The sequence below is a fragment of the Corapipo altera genome, unplaced genomic scaffold, assembly GCF_003945725.1.
Source record: "Corapipo altera isolate COAL_440 unplaced genomic scaffold, ASM394572v1 75, whole genome shotgun sequence".
NCBI lineage: Eukaryota > Metazoa > Chordata > Aves > Passeriformes > Pipridae > Corapipo > Corapipo altera.
The window spans coordinates 8,990,035-9,006,254 of NW_020884887.1; the positions used below are offsets into that span (position 1 = coordinate 8,990,035).

General features: G+C 40.5%; 1 protein-coding gene across 5 annotated transcripts in view; it reads right to left on the reverse strand.

The window, feature by feature from the left end:
- The window catches only part of SGCD (sarcoglycan delta), a 322,382-nt gene that overhangs the window by 42,296 nt on the left and 263,866 nt on the right, over positions 1–16,220 (reverse strand). For all 5 annotated transcript variants that reach the window (XM_027643293.1, XM_027643291.1, XM_027643294.1 and 2 more), the window contains exons 5-6: positions 8,489–8,576; positions 6,126–6,245 (exon numbers count right to left, since the gene is read on the reverse strand). In XM_027643293.1, coding sequence (XP_027499094.1) covers positions 6,126–6,245; positions 8,489–8,576 — 208 coding nt within the window. The remainder of the gene's footprint in view (positions 1–6,125; positions 6,246–8,488; positions 8,577–16,220) is intronic.

Below are 16,220 nucleotides of genomic sequence, written 5' to 3' on the forward strand. Positions count from 1 at the left end.
ACTGCGTTGCTGTTACTGCCTAATTACCCACGGGCACTGCGCGCTGAATATTCGTAGCTGCTTCCTAGAGAAGTTCATACATCTTCAGCTAAAGGTCAAATGCCTGTCCAAGCCTGGCGAGCAGCCGGCTGTGGCACGCTCTTTTCTCTGGCTGAGAGCACAGAAGGGAGCTCTAAAGCAACTGATACCTTTGAAGCAGACTAAGCAAGCAGGAGCTCGTTTGCAACTGGGTGAACTGGGAAAGGCCTGTGGTCCCCGGCTGATGGAACAGTGTTTGCTTTCAGAAGCAGAGCAAGGTATCCCAGTGAGGTACCCCATCCACACTTCAGGAGCACCGAGCCAGCTTTGGGCTAGAGGCACCTTCCCCTCTCCTGCCTTTGTAAAGGAAAAGGATCACAGTAGGAAAATGTCTCACATTCCTAAGCAATAGGTATTGTAGCATCATTTGTCCTTTGAAAAAGCTACTCACAGAGCTGTAGTAAGGACGTTTTTCAGGAAAGCACACAAAACCCACACGACAAAGATTTAAGCTTGGCATTTATCCTGAGGTGTAAAGTTGCTGCAGACTCACTGGTGAGACCAGAAAGCTCGGTTTCCTCTCTGGGTCAGGCCTGATTTCAACACCTGGCTACCAAACACATCAGCAAAATGCCATTTTGAAATTGTAATGGCTGCTGTAAAGGGCAACAGTGCATGTCCTGACTCATAAATAATGGCTTCTGAAGAAGGGTGCATGCTGTAAAAACAGGTGGTAATTCCTGGCAACTGTTAAATTTCTAGCTTACACCACCCTCTGAAATGATTGATACCAGTCAAACAGCTTTGGTGGATTATTTCAATGAAATATAACTACACTTGCCATCATTAAAGTTACTCTTCTGTAACTACTGCAGCAAGCATAAGCTGGAAAGGACATGCCAAGAAGCCACTAAAAGTGTAATATGGAGGAAATGTGAGCAGAGCCCTTTAACCAGGCTGGCACTGCAGGGCTCCTTCCAAATCAAGCTAATAAAAGGCTCACTGAAAATGTTTGTAGACGTGAAACTTTAGAGACAGGTGGGCCAGCTTACACAGTAGTATTAGTTCAGCACATTCACAAAAAAACATGTTCTCCTCTTGTCCAAAGTGAAGGACACTGCAAATGCTTTTTTAACCCTTCCATGGATAAGGAATCCCAGCACTTTGCATTCTGCAAGTGCAGAGCAGGTTACCCCCTCTGCCTCCAACAACAGAAAACGCCAGCCACAACCCTCCCATTTAAAAGAGCTCTCTACAAGACAGCCACAGGATCATAGGAAGATTTGGGTTGGAAGGGACCTTAAAGATCATCTTGTTCCACCCCCCCTCCATGGGCAGGGACATCTTCCACCAGATCAGGTTGCTCAGAGCCCCATTCGACCTGGCCTTGAACACTTCCAGCAATGGGGCAGCCACAGCTTATCAGGGCAACCTGTGCCAGGGCCTCATCACACTCACAGGAAAGAATTTCTTCCTAATATCTAATCTAAATCTACTCTCTTTCAGTTTAAAGCCACTCCCCCTTGCCATGTCCACATGCAGCAATCTCATTGATTATAAGCTTGGGCTACGTTGCTTTTATCATTGGTGTTCCCCTACTAAACCCTCTAAAGTCCTTAGTATACAGCTCATAAATAAAATGCTGGAAATGTGCCTTGAATTTAATTACTCCAAACTTATTCATAAATTTGCAATAACATTTCAACAGCTGACTCCTCTTTCCAGGTGCGTTCCCAGGCAGCTGGAGAGAAACTAGAAGACAAAAATGTTCCCAATCTAACATTCCAGAAAGTCTAACTCATGGTCAGCATTGACATGCTCCACACGGTTCATTGCCCAGAGGGAATAGGCTACAGTGGAAAAAAGCTGCAAGGTAGAAACAGAGCTACTGGCTAATTATTTGAAGGCAGGACATGGAAGGGTTGGTGAGATCAAAGGTACATTTTAATCAGCCATGGTGCTGGGGAGGGCTGCATGGTCACACTGCTCCGGCAGTCTTTATTCTGGGAGATGAAAGGCATCCTACCCCACTCTAAATACAGCTATTTCAGTTAGGGTTTGCCACAGGGAAACACTTCAGCCAAATTTTTATCATTAGGCTCCATTAGCAGAAAAGCTTCTGCTGTGCTAATCTAAATGTCTAAGTGAGAGGCACATTTTCTAGGGACACAGAGTGGGAGCAATCCCTCTATTGTTCTATTACAGAGAAGGGACTTTGTGGGTTTGTGATTAATCCTATCCTTATTGCAAAGCAAAAGGGTAATCTTAATAGTGGTTAAAAAGCGTGGTTGATTTGTAATGGGACACCATCCAGCCCATGCAATCCTACTTCCCACACAAACCTTTCTCCACACTAAAACCCAGGGACTTCCATAGCCTGTAAGCTGCAGGGACACATCTTTTGTGGTTTTATCTCAGCTCACTGCAATGCATGTGGATTTCCATCAATATTTAGTCTTTAAAAATATTGGTTAAATCCATCATAAATATTAAACACCAGAGTATACTGGCAAGTTTCCCTGAAAACAAACTTCAAAAAATAATCTCCAAAAAAGATGTCAAGGCCCTTGGGAGAACTGACACTGGCATGTCATCAGATGTTGTCTTATAAGGCTAAATTAAGCATCTGACCAGAGTTTAATTTCTGTAAAAACTCATGCTAATTTAAATTGCTTTAGATTTAATTAAAAGTGGCTTTCTATAGAGATAATAATGTAACTCTGTTAATTATTATCAAGTGGCATCTAGAGGGCATATTTAAAAACTAATCTGCAGAATAAATAGAGTTAATTAATAGCCAGAATAATGCTTTATGATTGTCTTTTATTTATAAATGCTATAACGTTCAATAAGCTATTAAATGAAATTGTAATTAATATATATCAAAGTTATTTTTTAATACTCTTTTAACTAAAGAGTATTTTTTACACACCATTTTTCAGGCGATCTGAACACGTTTCGTTTCTAGAGGGAGGGAGGAGGGGGAAGGAGAACTGCTGAACGATGTACACATACAAATTCAATTAGCAGCAGCTCATTTATCTGCCCTGTGCAGAATGTCTGTGTTTGTGAGCCCACAGGGCCATCCTGTGAGGCATTGGTTTTGTCTCTGTGGTGTCTGCAGAAGTGCACTGCTGACCATGGCACTGTAGGGCCGTGTAGTGGGCAGAGAAGTGGCAGATTTTGCCTTCAAAATCTAAGCCTTGCAAAACCATGGCCAAAGGGCTCAAAGGGCTGCCCTTCTCCTCAGATAGAAGTTCCCATTATCTTCCAGTCTCCCCTACGATGATAGGTTGGACTGAATTCACTACATCAAATAAAATCACTGAAGTACTCTAAACTATATCATGCATGAAAATCAGAGGCAACCAACTCTGTCTTTTGTGTCCTTTAATGCTTATAAATCAGAAATAACTCCCCCAAATACAAATCAAATAAAAAACATTTTCATTTGTTATTCTGCACTGTCCATGCTGAGCAATATTTTGAAGCACCATCAATGGCAGTACAGGTACTACTTGCATTTGTTTTTAATCCATAATTCTGTGTATTCCTCCCTTTTTTTATCCCTTGCTAGTGTTGAAAAATCCTCTAGCTACCCACTTCATTTCTCAGACAAGGATTCAGCATTAGTTTGTAGCACAAACTTTCAGAAGAAACTTTGAAGACCATACAAAGAAAAAAGTTACTGTCACTAGCAAGATTCAAAGCCAACCACAAGAACTGCTGCTCTGACCTGCGTGAGATGACTTTCGTGCCAGATTGCTGACATGCACTTCCCTCTACAACAAATACGTGTTCAGCAACAACGAGAACAAGCTGAGATTATTTACATGGTGTAGGTGGGTGCCAGCAGACACACACCAACAGCACCTGAGATCCCAAACACCAGAAAAATGATCAAAGGAATTTGTCTGTGTACTACGAGTCGGACTGGCCTCCAGCGCAGACAAAAGCACTGGAAGAAATATGAACATATGGTATAACACTTCCCAGCATGGTAAACAGCCATGGCAAACACTTTTGGAGATAAAATTAGATTGTGGAAGCAAAGCTGGAGAAAAACAAAGCCAAGTATGAACTCCAAAAGCATTTCAGCTCAAGGTCATCGGAATACTTGCCATGTAACATCACCAGTGTTGTTATTGTACCTTTTCTTTTCTGACAGATTTGCAAAAGCCAAAGAAACCTCGAGAAACACTCAGTTGGAGATAAAAATGAAAGTGCACTACAGTGATCAGCAGTATTTTTGATGCTGTTTATTCTGGAGACTAAAACAAGTCAGAAACTCAAAACAGCTATCAAAATTGACTCCTAGTTTCTCAAAAGTACAAAGTAACTAAAAAGCAATATTTTTGTAAGTATGTAATCTGAAAAACACCTTGTAAGGAAAAGTTTCTGCTTTGGTTTTATTTTTCTTTGTTTGGCTTTTTGTTTGTTTGTTGTTTGTTTTTTTTTTTTTGTAAAACAATGATATAAATCTCTCTTATTTAAAGGTCTCCAAGAAAACACTTAAAAACTGTTCCTTACTGACTCCATCTACCCTGTACAAAAATTGCACCATGAATTAGCTCTGAATGGTGCAGTGAAGGGAGATTTGTGGAAGAATATGGATTGTGACTAATGTCCCCCAGCTCTGTAACCTTGCAAGAATTTTGAATGGACCTTTTCAAAGCTTTAAGCTAAAAAAGATACTGTTAATTTTGTGAAGCTCAACATTTATCCCATAAAACTCACCCAACTTTTTACATCTGGTGAGTGAACGTGTCCAGTGTGTAATAACAGTGACCTACAAAGAGCTAGACTGGCCTGTCTATAAACAGGAACCATCCAGAATAACAGGACATCAGGCAACATAAATGTTATGGATTAGATGTAAAGTCACATTTAGATTATGCATAGGACACTAATAATATACTATGTAATATGTAGAAATAATAATAATTAAAAATACTAAATAGATAGTTCTAAGTTCCTTTACTGATCTGTCTGATTTTAGGAGCTTACTAGAGAAGTAAGGAACAGTTTGAAATGAACAGATGCATCCAAATCAAGCCACTAGAAAACAGTTATTGGTGCATCCACAGAGACCAGTGGCACTGCTGTGTGACTAACTGCCAGCAATACTAAGATACTCAGTCTAGTCTTATGTGAAAACCTTCCTGAGCAAATCTTAGACAAACCAAAGAGCATGGACTGAACTGAAAAGCACGAAAATTGAAGTTCCAGACAGGTAATTTCATATAACTATCAAATAAGTTTTAAAATTTACAATTACCACAACTGTTTCATCTCTCCTATTAAAAAAAAATAAAATCCAAACAAACAAGAAAGAACCCCCATGCCCCAAACCCAAAGTGTATTCCCAGTCTTCATTAGGAAATACCTATGTAAAGCCTGGCAGGCAGGACAGCTGGGGAGTCAGATCCTGCACAGGAAAAAGGAGAGTTCAAGCTGCCCTGTGTGTCTGGAAAGGCAGGCAGGGAAGTGGTGGCAGTGGTAACATTGGCCTTTTCTCCTGTGCACAGAACACTTATCCCTTCCCACAACACCTCAGAGATGCACAGTGTGCTCTTGCAGGGGGCTAAGGAAAGGCCACCAAACTCTTTAGAGAACTAATGTGGGATCCTAATTAATTTTGACCTTTTCACTGCAGGTTTCCCTCTTGGTGTTCATTTCAGAATGAAGGAGGAGCTGGTGACAGTGATGGAACTGAAAACATGAACCCTGAGGTTTCCCTGTGCACAGTAACTGCAGACATGGACACACCCTTAGAGCCATCCCTCACTGTCCTTCATCTCAGACCCAAGAGATAAAGTTGTTCAATTTCCAAAACTGGTTTTAAAGCTACTTTGCGGTGCAAAACAAACCACTTCCAGGGGAGTTTTTTTTCTGGAGGGGAAATAACATATTGTGAAAGTTAAGAAACCCCTCAGATAGAAACTCCTGGCCATTATCTGCTTGGAGAAGATTCAAAGCAATAAAGACAGCACAAGGTTTTATCTCCAAAAGTAGCTTTCAGTAAGCATGAAGGAAAGTCAGGCAAAACTATACGAAAATTTGAAGAGGTGCATATTAAAACTGTGATTTAATGAACAAACTCTTACCTAAAACTCTCAATCTCTCTGCTCCAACCACCACTTCGTTGTCATCTGCAGAAAACAGCAATTTTCCAGAGAGGGTTTTCACCTCAAATTTTTGGCTGTGTGCTTCCACTGCTTGGGGACCTAAGAGGAGGATCACAACCTTTTAGTGAAAAATACAAGAAAATAATACATTTCACAAACCCCTTTGCTGAGATTGTCCTAATAGTTCTGCAGATACAACCTGCATCTGAGACACTAAACAGGAGGTCTGTGCTTTTATATCTCACTAGGAAAGGGCAGTTTTCTACCCAAATAAGAACCTCTCAACTATTTCTATCTGTGGAGTTTTTTTTTAGTGCTTATGTGTGCCATAAAATCATCATTAAAACTCGATACAGCTGGGAAATTTTTACAAAAAGACAGTAATGTGAAACAGTAATGAATATATCCAGCCTTGCTTTGAGAGTATTGGTGCAGCAGTAAGAGGCATCAAAAGCTTCAGAGTCCATTTTGCTTAGACTGATACTGCAGTGTAAAAGATTCCTGGTTTTCTGCCTGTTAAATATATCTGGTTTAAAATTCTATCAGTGTCATGCACAGCCCAATTAAAAAAAAAAAAGAAAAAAGAAAAAAGACAAACACCACCACAGGAGCAAATGTTTTCTTGTTTTCTTTTAGAACACTTCAGTCATGTGCAGGCCAAGAAAAATGGCAGCCTCTCATGTTGCACAAAGTTTTTAGACAAGTAAAACTTTCCTTCGTAGATCTTATTTCAATTCTGGTGCTTTTCCTGTGGGCTGCTGTGCCCTGCAGTGCTGGAAAGCCTCTGGCAATACATTTTGTTGTGGAGTCTAATAAACATCAGCTGCCTGAATAGCAATTCTGTGCAGGTTTGTGGCTCAAAGGCTGCAAAGAGCAGAGCCCTCAGTTACTGACCTAGGCTAAACTTCGGACAAATCACCTTCTAAAAGCCCAGCCAACTCTGTTCAAGCCACAGCCTCCCTGGAATATTACCCTGCACGATTGAGCTTTGCATTAATTCTGGCCATTTTCATGACTAGTCTCATTTCTCAAAAGACAAGAGAAAGAAGACCTGAAAGCCAGTATTTTCTTATAGGCAGCTTCAAAGTCCATCCCTACCCAGCGTTTCCCTGCACAGGCCATCTGTGTTGGCATCAGGGCACACAGAATCATGCACATGGTTCTGACAACAGAGAAGTGTGGCCATGCTGAGATCCCTGGAAACACTTAAGAACTGTTGCAGCCTTTTGAGAAAATCCATTACTTTAAGTTTGTATTCGTATCTTGCTTATTAACCACCTCCCTGCTCATCACTGAAGCAGGAACTACATGGGACATCTTTGCTTCACTCCAAAACCAAACCTGCTGCCAAATGCAGAAAAAGATCAATAACCAGAACATCACACCAGGAAATATCACTGAGCGTGTCCTCCCAAGCTCTCATGACATGGAGGTGCTTTAAGTGAACCAAACAGCCTCTTGAAAATATATGGAGAAACAACAAACTCAACATGTTCATTCTGAATGTGAGAATCAGGGAGCTTGGGGTTGAATTTATTTCCTTCCTCCAGGCAATTTTCACGCATTCTGCCTAAATAATTGCTCACTGAAGCTGTATATTTAATTATTTAATACTGTGACTAGAGGCCAAGATGTTATATAAGCAAACCAAACAACCCAGGCTCAATGTAGAAACATGTTTATGAATTACTGGCTCTGCCATTCAGCAATACTTCTCCCAGTCCATGGATAAATCTCAATAAATATATACCTATCCTTTATCATATATATATTATATTACCATATATAATGCATTAGTCTCTTTCAACCCAAATTACACATTCAATCATTCAAAGGCTGCTGTGCATTGGCGATTTATGAAACACCCATTCTTCTATCAAAGATATTCATGTTTGGGAGCGCAAGGGAATTCTTCATCAGCAGAAGGACTCTAAATTGCAAAGCATCACAACTCAGCCACAGATGATCTCCAGAGTTCCCAAGATTTTAGGCAAGTTGTGTCTTAGGAAAAACCTGTGCTTGTTACAGAAATGTCAGCCTGCATATGTTCTTCTTGACCCTGAAGTCGTACAACTAACATTTCTGTCTCTGCATTGGCTTTCAAATGAAAACAATGGTCTGTTTTGTTATCAGACAGCACCAGCCAGTTGCCTCTCCAGCACAGCTTTCATGTCTCCAGCTTTGTTTCCACAAAGTAGAGCGAAGTTTTCATTTGTACTTCACAAGACACCTGGGCTCCCCTCCTGAGCACTGTCTGAAGCCAGCACAGCATCCCACAACACACCTGCTTTCATCCCTCCTTAATCCTTCCAAGCAGGAATCCTTCCTTTTCCCCTCCTTACCTGTTACAAGGCGAGTGAGGACTTTCGTCTTCTCATTGAGGATGTTCACTGTCACATTTCTGGCGGACTGGAAGTACAGTGGGTTGCCCTGGAACAAGACCACGAGAACAAGGATGTGAGATGGAAATGGTTGCCCGGGACCAGGCTGCTTGAGACACCTGGAGCTTTGCCCAGCACTGGGGTAACGGCCCCAAGGTTGGGTGTGTGGCTGGAGTGCAGGCTACCCTGCAGTATTTCAGGCTACCCTGCAGTAATTCTTATTGTCCAGGATAAAACCAGAGTGCACAACCACACCTTTGGCCCAGGCAGTGTCCCAGAGACCAGCCTTGTTTTAGGGATTGTTTGCTTTATTGCTGGTATAACCCAACCAATCTGCTATTTTAAAATGTGCAGATGATATGGGGACCTGACCTAAGCTTCGTTTTGGGAGGGTGGCTGAGTGCAGCAGTGCATTTCAGAGTCAAACCTGCAATATTACTTCTGATGACTCCAGTGGGTGACTCTGTCTACCACAGGGCCACGTGAGCAGGCCATGCTTAAGAACTGGGAAGGAGAAAACCTGGTGAACTTGTAGAGAGTGCTTTTCATCTCAAAGCACTTATGAACCATCTGGCATCTATCACCATCAGACTGTGGTGGGATGCCAGCTTTGAACCAGACCCATCCCACTGGGTCTACAGAACACAAGACATGAAGTCTTCCCCAGTCCCCACTTGACCATAGAGATTTCTACCAATTTTTCATTTTTATGCTTTCAATACACCTCTGAGAGAAGAGACAAAGCAGCTATAAATACACAGGAGCCACACAGCTACCTGGCCACATCCATCTCAGGTATTTCTCCTACAGAGCAAAGCCAAAGAAAACCCACAGCTACAACCATCTGGCTCCTTCTGTGTGCAAACACATCCAAGACACCGGGGAACTCGTGTTTTCTTCAGGCAGCTCCAGTCTGCACAGCTGGTTTCTCAGGGGCTATTAGCCACCTACAGCACTAGCACAGGGTGACCCCAACTTAAATCAGCCAAAAATCTGACGTGTGAGGTGGAAATTCACTGCCAGTATCTCTTTGCAATGTCTAAAGCAGGCAGTTGATCAAATTCATCAACTGGCTAAGCCACAGGATAGGCACAGGGGATAAAATAGCAAGAAAATCAGCAAGGAGTTGAAAATTTTATGTCTGTGTGCTTCTTCGACCAATGTCTTTTTTCAGCGTTTCAAAATCTTTCCACTAGGAATGAACAATCAGGACAGAGAATTGTGTAGGTCAGGCATGTTCTCCTTGCCTCCTGGATTTGTAAGAAACACAGTTAATATTTTCTTAGATGCCATTTTTGGGGGGATCATGGCAGAAGGCTGTTTGCATATAAAACATAACAGGAGCTTCAAGCAACACTCTAGTGACAGACAAATGATTCCCAGTGGTGTTTGTAGAAGACAAACCTCAAAAAACTAAAGTAAAACTGGCCCCATGTATTCACAACAATTACATTTCCTGCTTTGACTTTTTTTGCAGCATGTGCCCATGGGATCAGCCCTTCAGTAAGAAAGGGGGAAATGGGATTTATTTGATCAGTTATAACTAGACCCTTATGACTACATTCAGATTATTTACAACTAAATAAAAATAACAAAAGGAAAGAATTCCACTTAACCATTTCCAGACCTTGGACAAGTTTCAGAAGCTCTTGGTGTCTCTGTGTCCTCATACACTAAATGAAGACAAATCATCCTTCTACTCCTCTCCAATGTTATTGATAACTTAAGTAATATAGTATATGAAATTGAATTATGATTAATAAGTTAGAAGCCAGGATCACTGGTAATGACTTGTAATGATTTTCCTATTCTTTAATTTTTATTTGTGATCTTCTAAAATTCCTAGAAATTAATGCTGATTTTTATTATTTTATGGTTAACAGCATAGGAAAAAAGGATGGCTTCACTTGAATATCCATTGCACAGGAACCTAATTTGAACACCTCTAGTGATAGCAGTTTACTGCTACATATTCATTTCAGTTTTAAAGGTAGGTAGCTAAAATCTGCATAATGTATAGTCATAGGTGAGACTATAACCACTATAAACATGCCATATGAAGCACAGAAAGTCTCACTTTTGACTTGCACTATTTGACTTTTGTTTATGGAGTTATGCAAATAGCTACAGCGTTTTGAAAAGGCCAGGAAATCTTCTAGTCCAAATTCAGGTAGGAAAAATCATTCAATCCCCATGGCTTTGAAACTGTTACTGCTCTGCATAAGAGGAGATTGCACTACAGAAGTATTACAAGATAAGTCAAGTGGTTAACAGGAAGAGAGTCACAGAGAAAGTTGCTCTAAAGAAGACTTACAAGACAAGTTAAGAGCTGGTATCCACCTACAAAATACTTAAAATACATCATCAGACCTTGAAATACTTACCCCAGCATAGTCATCTCATTCACTGATTCAGAATTCAGATTCATGCAGCCTTCAAAAAACTAAATTTCCCTAATGGAAGAGTTATGTTTTTATTGGTCTGCAGGGAAGGAACATTTCAAGCACTTAATGCAATGCCTGGTCTCATTTCCATAATTCTTTTCCCATTAAGGAATGAAAAAGAATTGAAAAAATTACTCCCTTTTGCTGAAAATTCTGCAGATTTTCTGTCCATCATATTCTGTTTACAAAGGAAATAACACTGACATCTTTTAAATACTGAACATTAAAAAATATGTTTCCTCTGTTGCAAGCTTGGTGATAATGCAGTTTCTTTCAATCACACAGAAAAAAAATAATTAAAACATTAAAAACCAGTTAGGAATCAAAATTGAAAAGACAAAACCTTTCCCTTCTCTCACACTTTAATCTTATCATGACACAAAATGAAGTATTCTAATGCACATGAGCAAGTGGAAAACTAGATCAGTATGGTTTCATCACCACAATGAAAACAGTTATGCAGTGAAGCAATATTTTCATAAACTGTCATAACCCTTGACAGACCTAGAGTTAGAATATCAGCAGGAAATAAAGAAGCACATCTTTTAAGAACTCTTTGGGCTGGTTACCTACTTCCAGCCCCCCATGAACCTACTATTCATCTCTGCAGGAAATCCTACAGAGTAAATACATCATTTTGCTTCTTACTTGAGTCCCTCATTACCAGACCCAATGCCTTAACAATAATGCAAATATTTGTAGAGACAGAAAGGCATTTGCCACAGCTACTCAATACATTAAAACACTGGACACATGCTGCAGAATAAAGAATATGAAAAGTGCGAAAATGTGTCAAAACTGTATAGCTTGGTTCCTCACAAAGCAGTGAGGTATCCAGTAAAACATGGAGGACTTCACAAAAGGTATCAACTCACTGTTTGCTAGATTAAACACATGGCAACACAAGCCTAAACAGCTCACTAGCTGTCTTTCTTTGGCTCACTTTGGAAGAGATGCTAAAATCTCCCAGATCCGAGAGTGAAACAGAAAAAAAGCATTTTGACTGACAACCTTAATTTGCAGCTGAAGCAATCCCAACCAGTGCTGACTTAAGGAAAATTCAGTACTTTAACAGATGTCCTCAGACTGTTATAGGGAATTATTAAAGATATTTGGAAATCCTTTTAAATTTTAACAGGCAATTTAAAAATAATGCTTCACAGTCAGCGTGTTTGCAATTCGGATGGTCAAAAGGAGTAGCTTTGATTTGAGCCTATGAATTCAAAGACTTCACAGAGTAAGTGCAAGTGAAGCTTGTGGAAATAACGGAAATGGTGAATTTCCTGCAGGCTGACAAAGTAATGGGAAAAATAAAATATTAAAGCATAATCCAGGTTGGCAAGGAGCAGTCTACGGAGAAGTCACTCAGAGCACCATTTTCCTGCTCAATTCTACTTCTCACTGACATTACAGAAAGCAAACACTGCTCTATACACAGGTGGACTGTCAGAGGGTAAAAGCTTGTTTTCTGTAAAGCAAACAGCCAGCAAAAGCCCTCCTTCACTTGGCCTACTGCCACATTCACCTGCCTGCACCCCTGAGTGTTGTTCTAAGGAGCAGTAAAAAGAGGGGAAGTATTTATGTGGGTTATAACAAATATATTCCTTTCTTTGAGTCCAACCAGTCCTACTATACCACCAGCTAAATGTGATGACAGTAATATAGCAGTGATACTCCCCTGAAATGAATTTTTCATTGGTAGGGACAACTCAGAGCTGCACAAGGTAATGTCTCAGTTTTGTCTAGTTTGGAGTGGCAAGTATTCGTTGCCCAATAACTGAGAGACAAAGCAATAATTTTAGGGTACCTGACATGTCCTTCCTCAAGACTGATAAACCTCTAATGAAAAGCCACAAAGGCATCACCTCTTAGTCCTTTCTCAGCATCACCCAGTGCTGGGGGCACAGCACTGTACATTGCCTGGTAGTGCAGGTGTCAGGCATGTCCCCTTACCTACAAGAAAAGCTGACTTGGTAACCCTTACTGTGTCATTTTTTTGTCTGTTGACACAGATATGCTTAAATTAGTATCCCTGACCCAGTTTTGCATGTTCCCATATGACTTGTTCATCTTTCAAAGGGAAGCACCAGTAATACCTCACTCAGTGCAGAGTTTCCTAACCACAAAGGTCTCCAGAAGATGCTGTGAGTACATGTCAAAAAAACCAAGACCTGATCCTCAGTGTGCATTTCTTCCCCTCAATTCCTGCCTTAAGAATAGAAACTCCTTTGGAGAGTGTCTGATGCTGAAAAAGCTCAGAGCTTCCCCCATAAAATGGAGAGTTGTGAGGAAAAAAATGAGTAAAACCCCTTCAGAATCGATAACAGATGCTGCAGGGATCAAGCAACTGGCACCACCACGAATTTCAGCAAACCTCACCAGAACATTGTACAGACATCCTGAAGAGCAAACATGAACCACTGGACAGCATCTACCTTTGTCTGTGAAGAAGACAAACTTGAGAGTATCTAGAGAACTCCCAGCCTTAAGATCGTGCTTGGATTCTGGTCTTCAGCTACATTAACAGAAAAATCTTGACTTCAGGCTTGCAAGCCAAGCATTACTGTTTCCGATCAAGCTCCCCACAGCAAGAACAGGATTTTGCCCAGAAGCCTCCTGGCACAAAAATTTAAGGCATGTAGCTAAATCCCTAGGTGCTAGATTGAAAATAGCCCTTAATATGATTTAAACATACTTTTTGTTGTTTAATCCCTGAGTCTCTTTTGATCTTGATTTTGTCCTTCAAACAGTTGAACGTAATGTTCATGTAACTAAATCCCTTTTCTAGTAAAACTTCTGATTTGACAGTGTAAGCTTTTCACAGCAGAATGAAAGCCAACTGTGAATGGAATTGGTAACAAACAGATTAAAACAAATGCTACAAAATGCCCCAGCTATATTTGTGTCTATAAATGGTTGCTTTTACGAAGGAGGCAATAGGTCCAGTGCAGATATAGCAAAATGTAGTCTACATCCTCTTCTTCCAGGAAACAAACTCTTATCATACTTGTAATGAGCCCAGGTCATGTAACCTAGATCAGTAACAGAGCTGATACAGCCCTGACCTGCCACGGGCATTCAAAGGCATAAATGTAGTAATATGAGATGAATTAGTGTTCTGTGTTCTGACTTCTGATGCTTTATTAAGCATTCAAATGCTTAAAAAAAATAAAATTCAAGTTTCTTCTTGTATGCAAACAAGGTACAGTCACCTTCACAGAACGATACCTTTTACAGTACAATGAAGATGAGAAAATATTGTGGTCCCACCCACTGTGACATATTTTAATAGCATAGATTGAGAATGTTGGAGTTTTATGTCCAGTACCACAGACCCCCTCTCTTCAATGGCAGTTCTTGAAGTTCATTTTAATAACAACAGAAACAAAAGATAAATTTCCCTTTCCTCCATTAAAGCAATTATATCTCTGACTCCTCTCTTTAAAGTGCAAAGAAGGCAGGTTTGTGATGTGAGATATAAATGACTGGGTTCTGCTTTTGCAAGGCTACCCAAGGGGGTTTGTATCCTTCAAAGTGATTTATTTCTGGCAATCTAGGGGTTTCTTTCTTTAGAAGAATACCTGTCATAATCTCATGAACACAGTGCTTTGAGAGAGTGGCTCCTTCTTCAAGATGCCCAATCAGCTGATTTGCAACTGAGACTCTTCTGAAAATTAAATTACACCGTGACTGCTGACATTAAAAACAACACTGAAAAAATCTCCAAGACATTACATTTGCCTTGACTTTTTTGCTGTTTTTTTTTTTTTCTTTTTTTACTTCACTGACTTATAATACAAGGAAAACCACAGATGACATGATGAAACCGACATACACATAAAAATAACATGCAGTTGTGCATGTTGGAGTTCCATTCAGCATCCATGGGAGTGGGAAATCTGGGTTTGTAACATTTGAAGGCTGCTGCACATTCACAAAACTTTCTCTGTTGGTAGGACTGAACTAATCATTACCGGCTTTGGAAAAAAGTCCAATGCATTAAAGCATTCTCAGCTCCAGGAGTCCTCTCACAAGACACCCTCAGACAGCTGAAATGAAGAGAACAGCACAACTTGTAAAATGACCAAATAATTCCAAAAATGCTTCAAGCACTTCACTGCACTCAGAGTTCACTCAAAGGTGTTACACCAGAGTCAATCAAACGTGTGCTGATGATTAACTCAGCATCAGTGGGGAACAGCTCTCCCTTGCACAAACAAAGCTGGACTCAAGCAACTCTAATAGCTCTAAAACAGGAGAAGAGCAGTTCTGGGTTCACAGCACATTGATCACCCCTTCCAGTATAAAATCAACCAAGTATTCACTAACCATTTCAGTTTACTTGAACTCTTCTGCAGAAATGCCAAACTGCAGCTGCTGCTCAGTGGCAGCTTGCTCAAATCTGATCCTCGTCTACAGGAGGTGTTGTAGCAGCGGGACTATGGATTTGTGCTAAGTTATAGCCTATTTTCTGCCTTGGGCTGTCCTAGTTATGATCACAGTCCAGTGGTGACAAATCTCCTGCCGAAGTAAACACACTGTAGGCAGGCACAGGAGAGAGGGAGAGAACAGAAGAGAGGTCTGCTGAGGCTTCAGGTATTCTAAATCATCCAACTATATAGCTACTCCACTGCTCGTAACTTTTACTCCAGTCAAGCGTGCAAACCTCCATTTGTGTGTTTTCATTTTTATGGCCTTTCTGGTACCTCTACTGCTGCCTTAAACATCTTTTAAAACTGCTGGTAAATCATACTTCACTATCTACAAAAGACATTAGAAGACAATATCATAATTATACAGGACTAATTTCTGAGTAACTTTCCCTTATGATCAAGCTTTACTTGGACCATACTACAACCACAAACAACTAGGATCTTTGTCAGTCAGTGAGGTGAATACACATTTCAGAGCACATACTGTTAAAATTAAGAAAAGCACACCAATACATTCCAAAAGTCGGATTCAGCAGAGACACTTGGGTTCTGCAATGCTCACAGCTCCTTTTAGGCATTCTGTTACTGCACTGCATAACACCAACTTATACATCCAGATATTTTTCTCCAAGAAGGCTAATAACATGGCTATCTCTGAACATCGCTTTGAAATTATAGCTTTCCTTTGCTGCATGTCATGGATCGCTTACTTCTTGTATTAGATTATAAATGGCCGTGCCAACTTACGTATGCATGTACAGCACAAAACACAGGCAAAGATCCCAGCAGAGGCCCCTGGTGTTACTGAAATTCAGC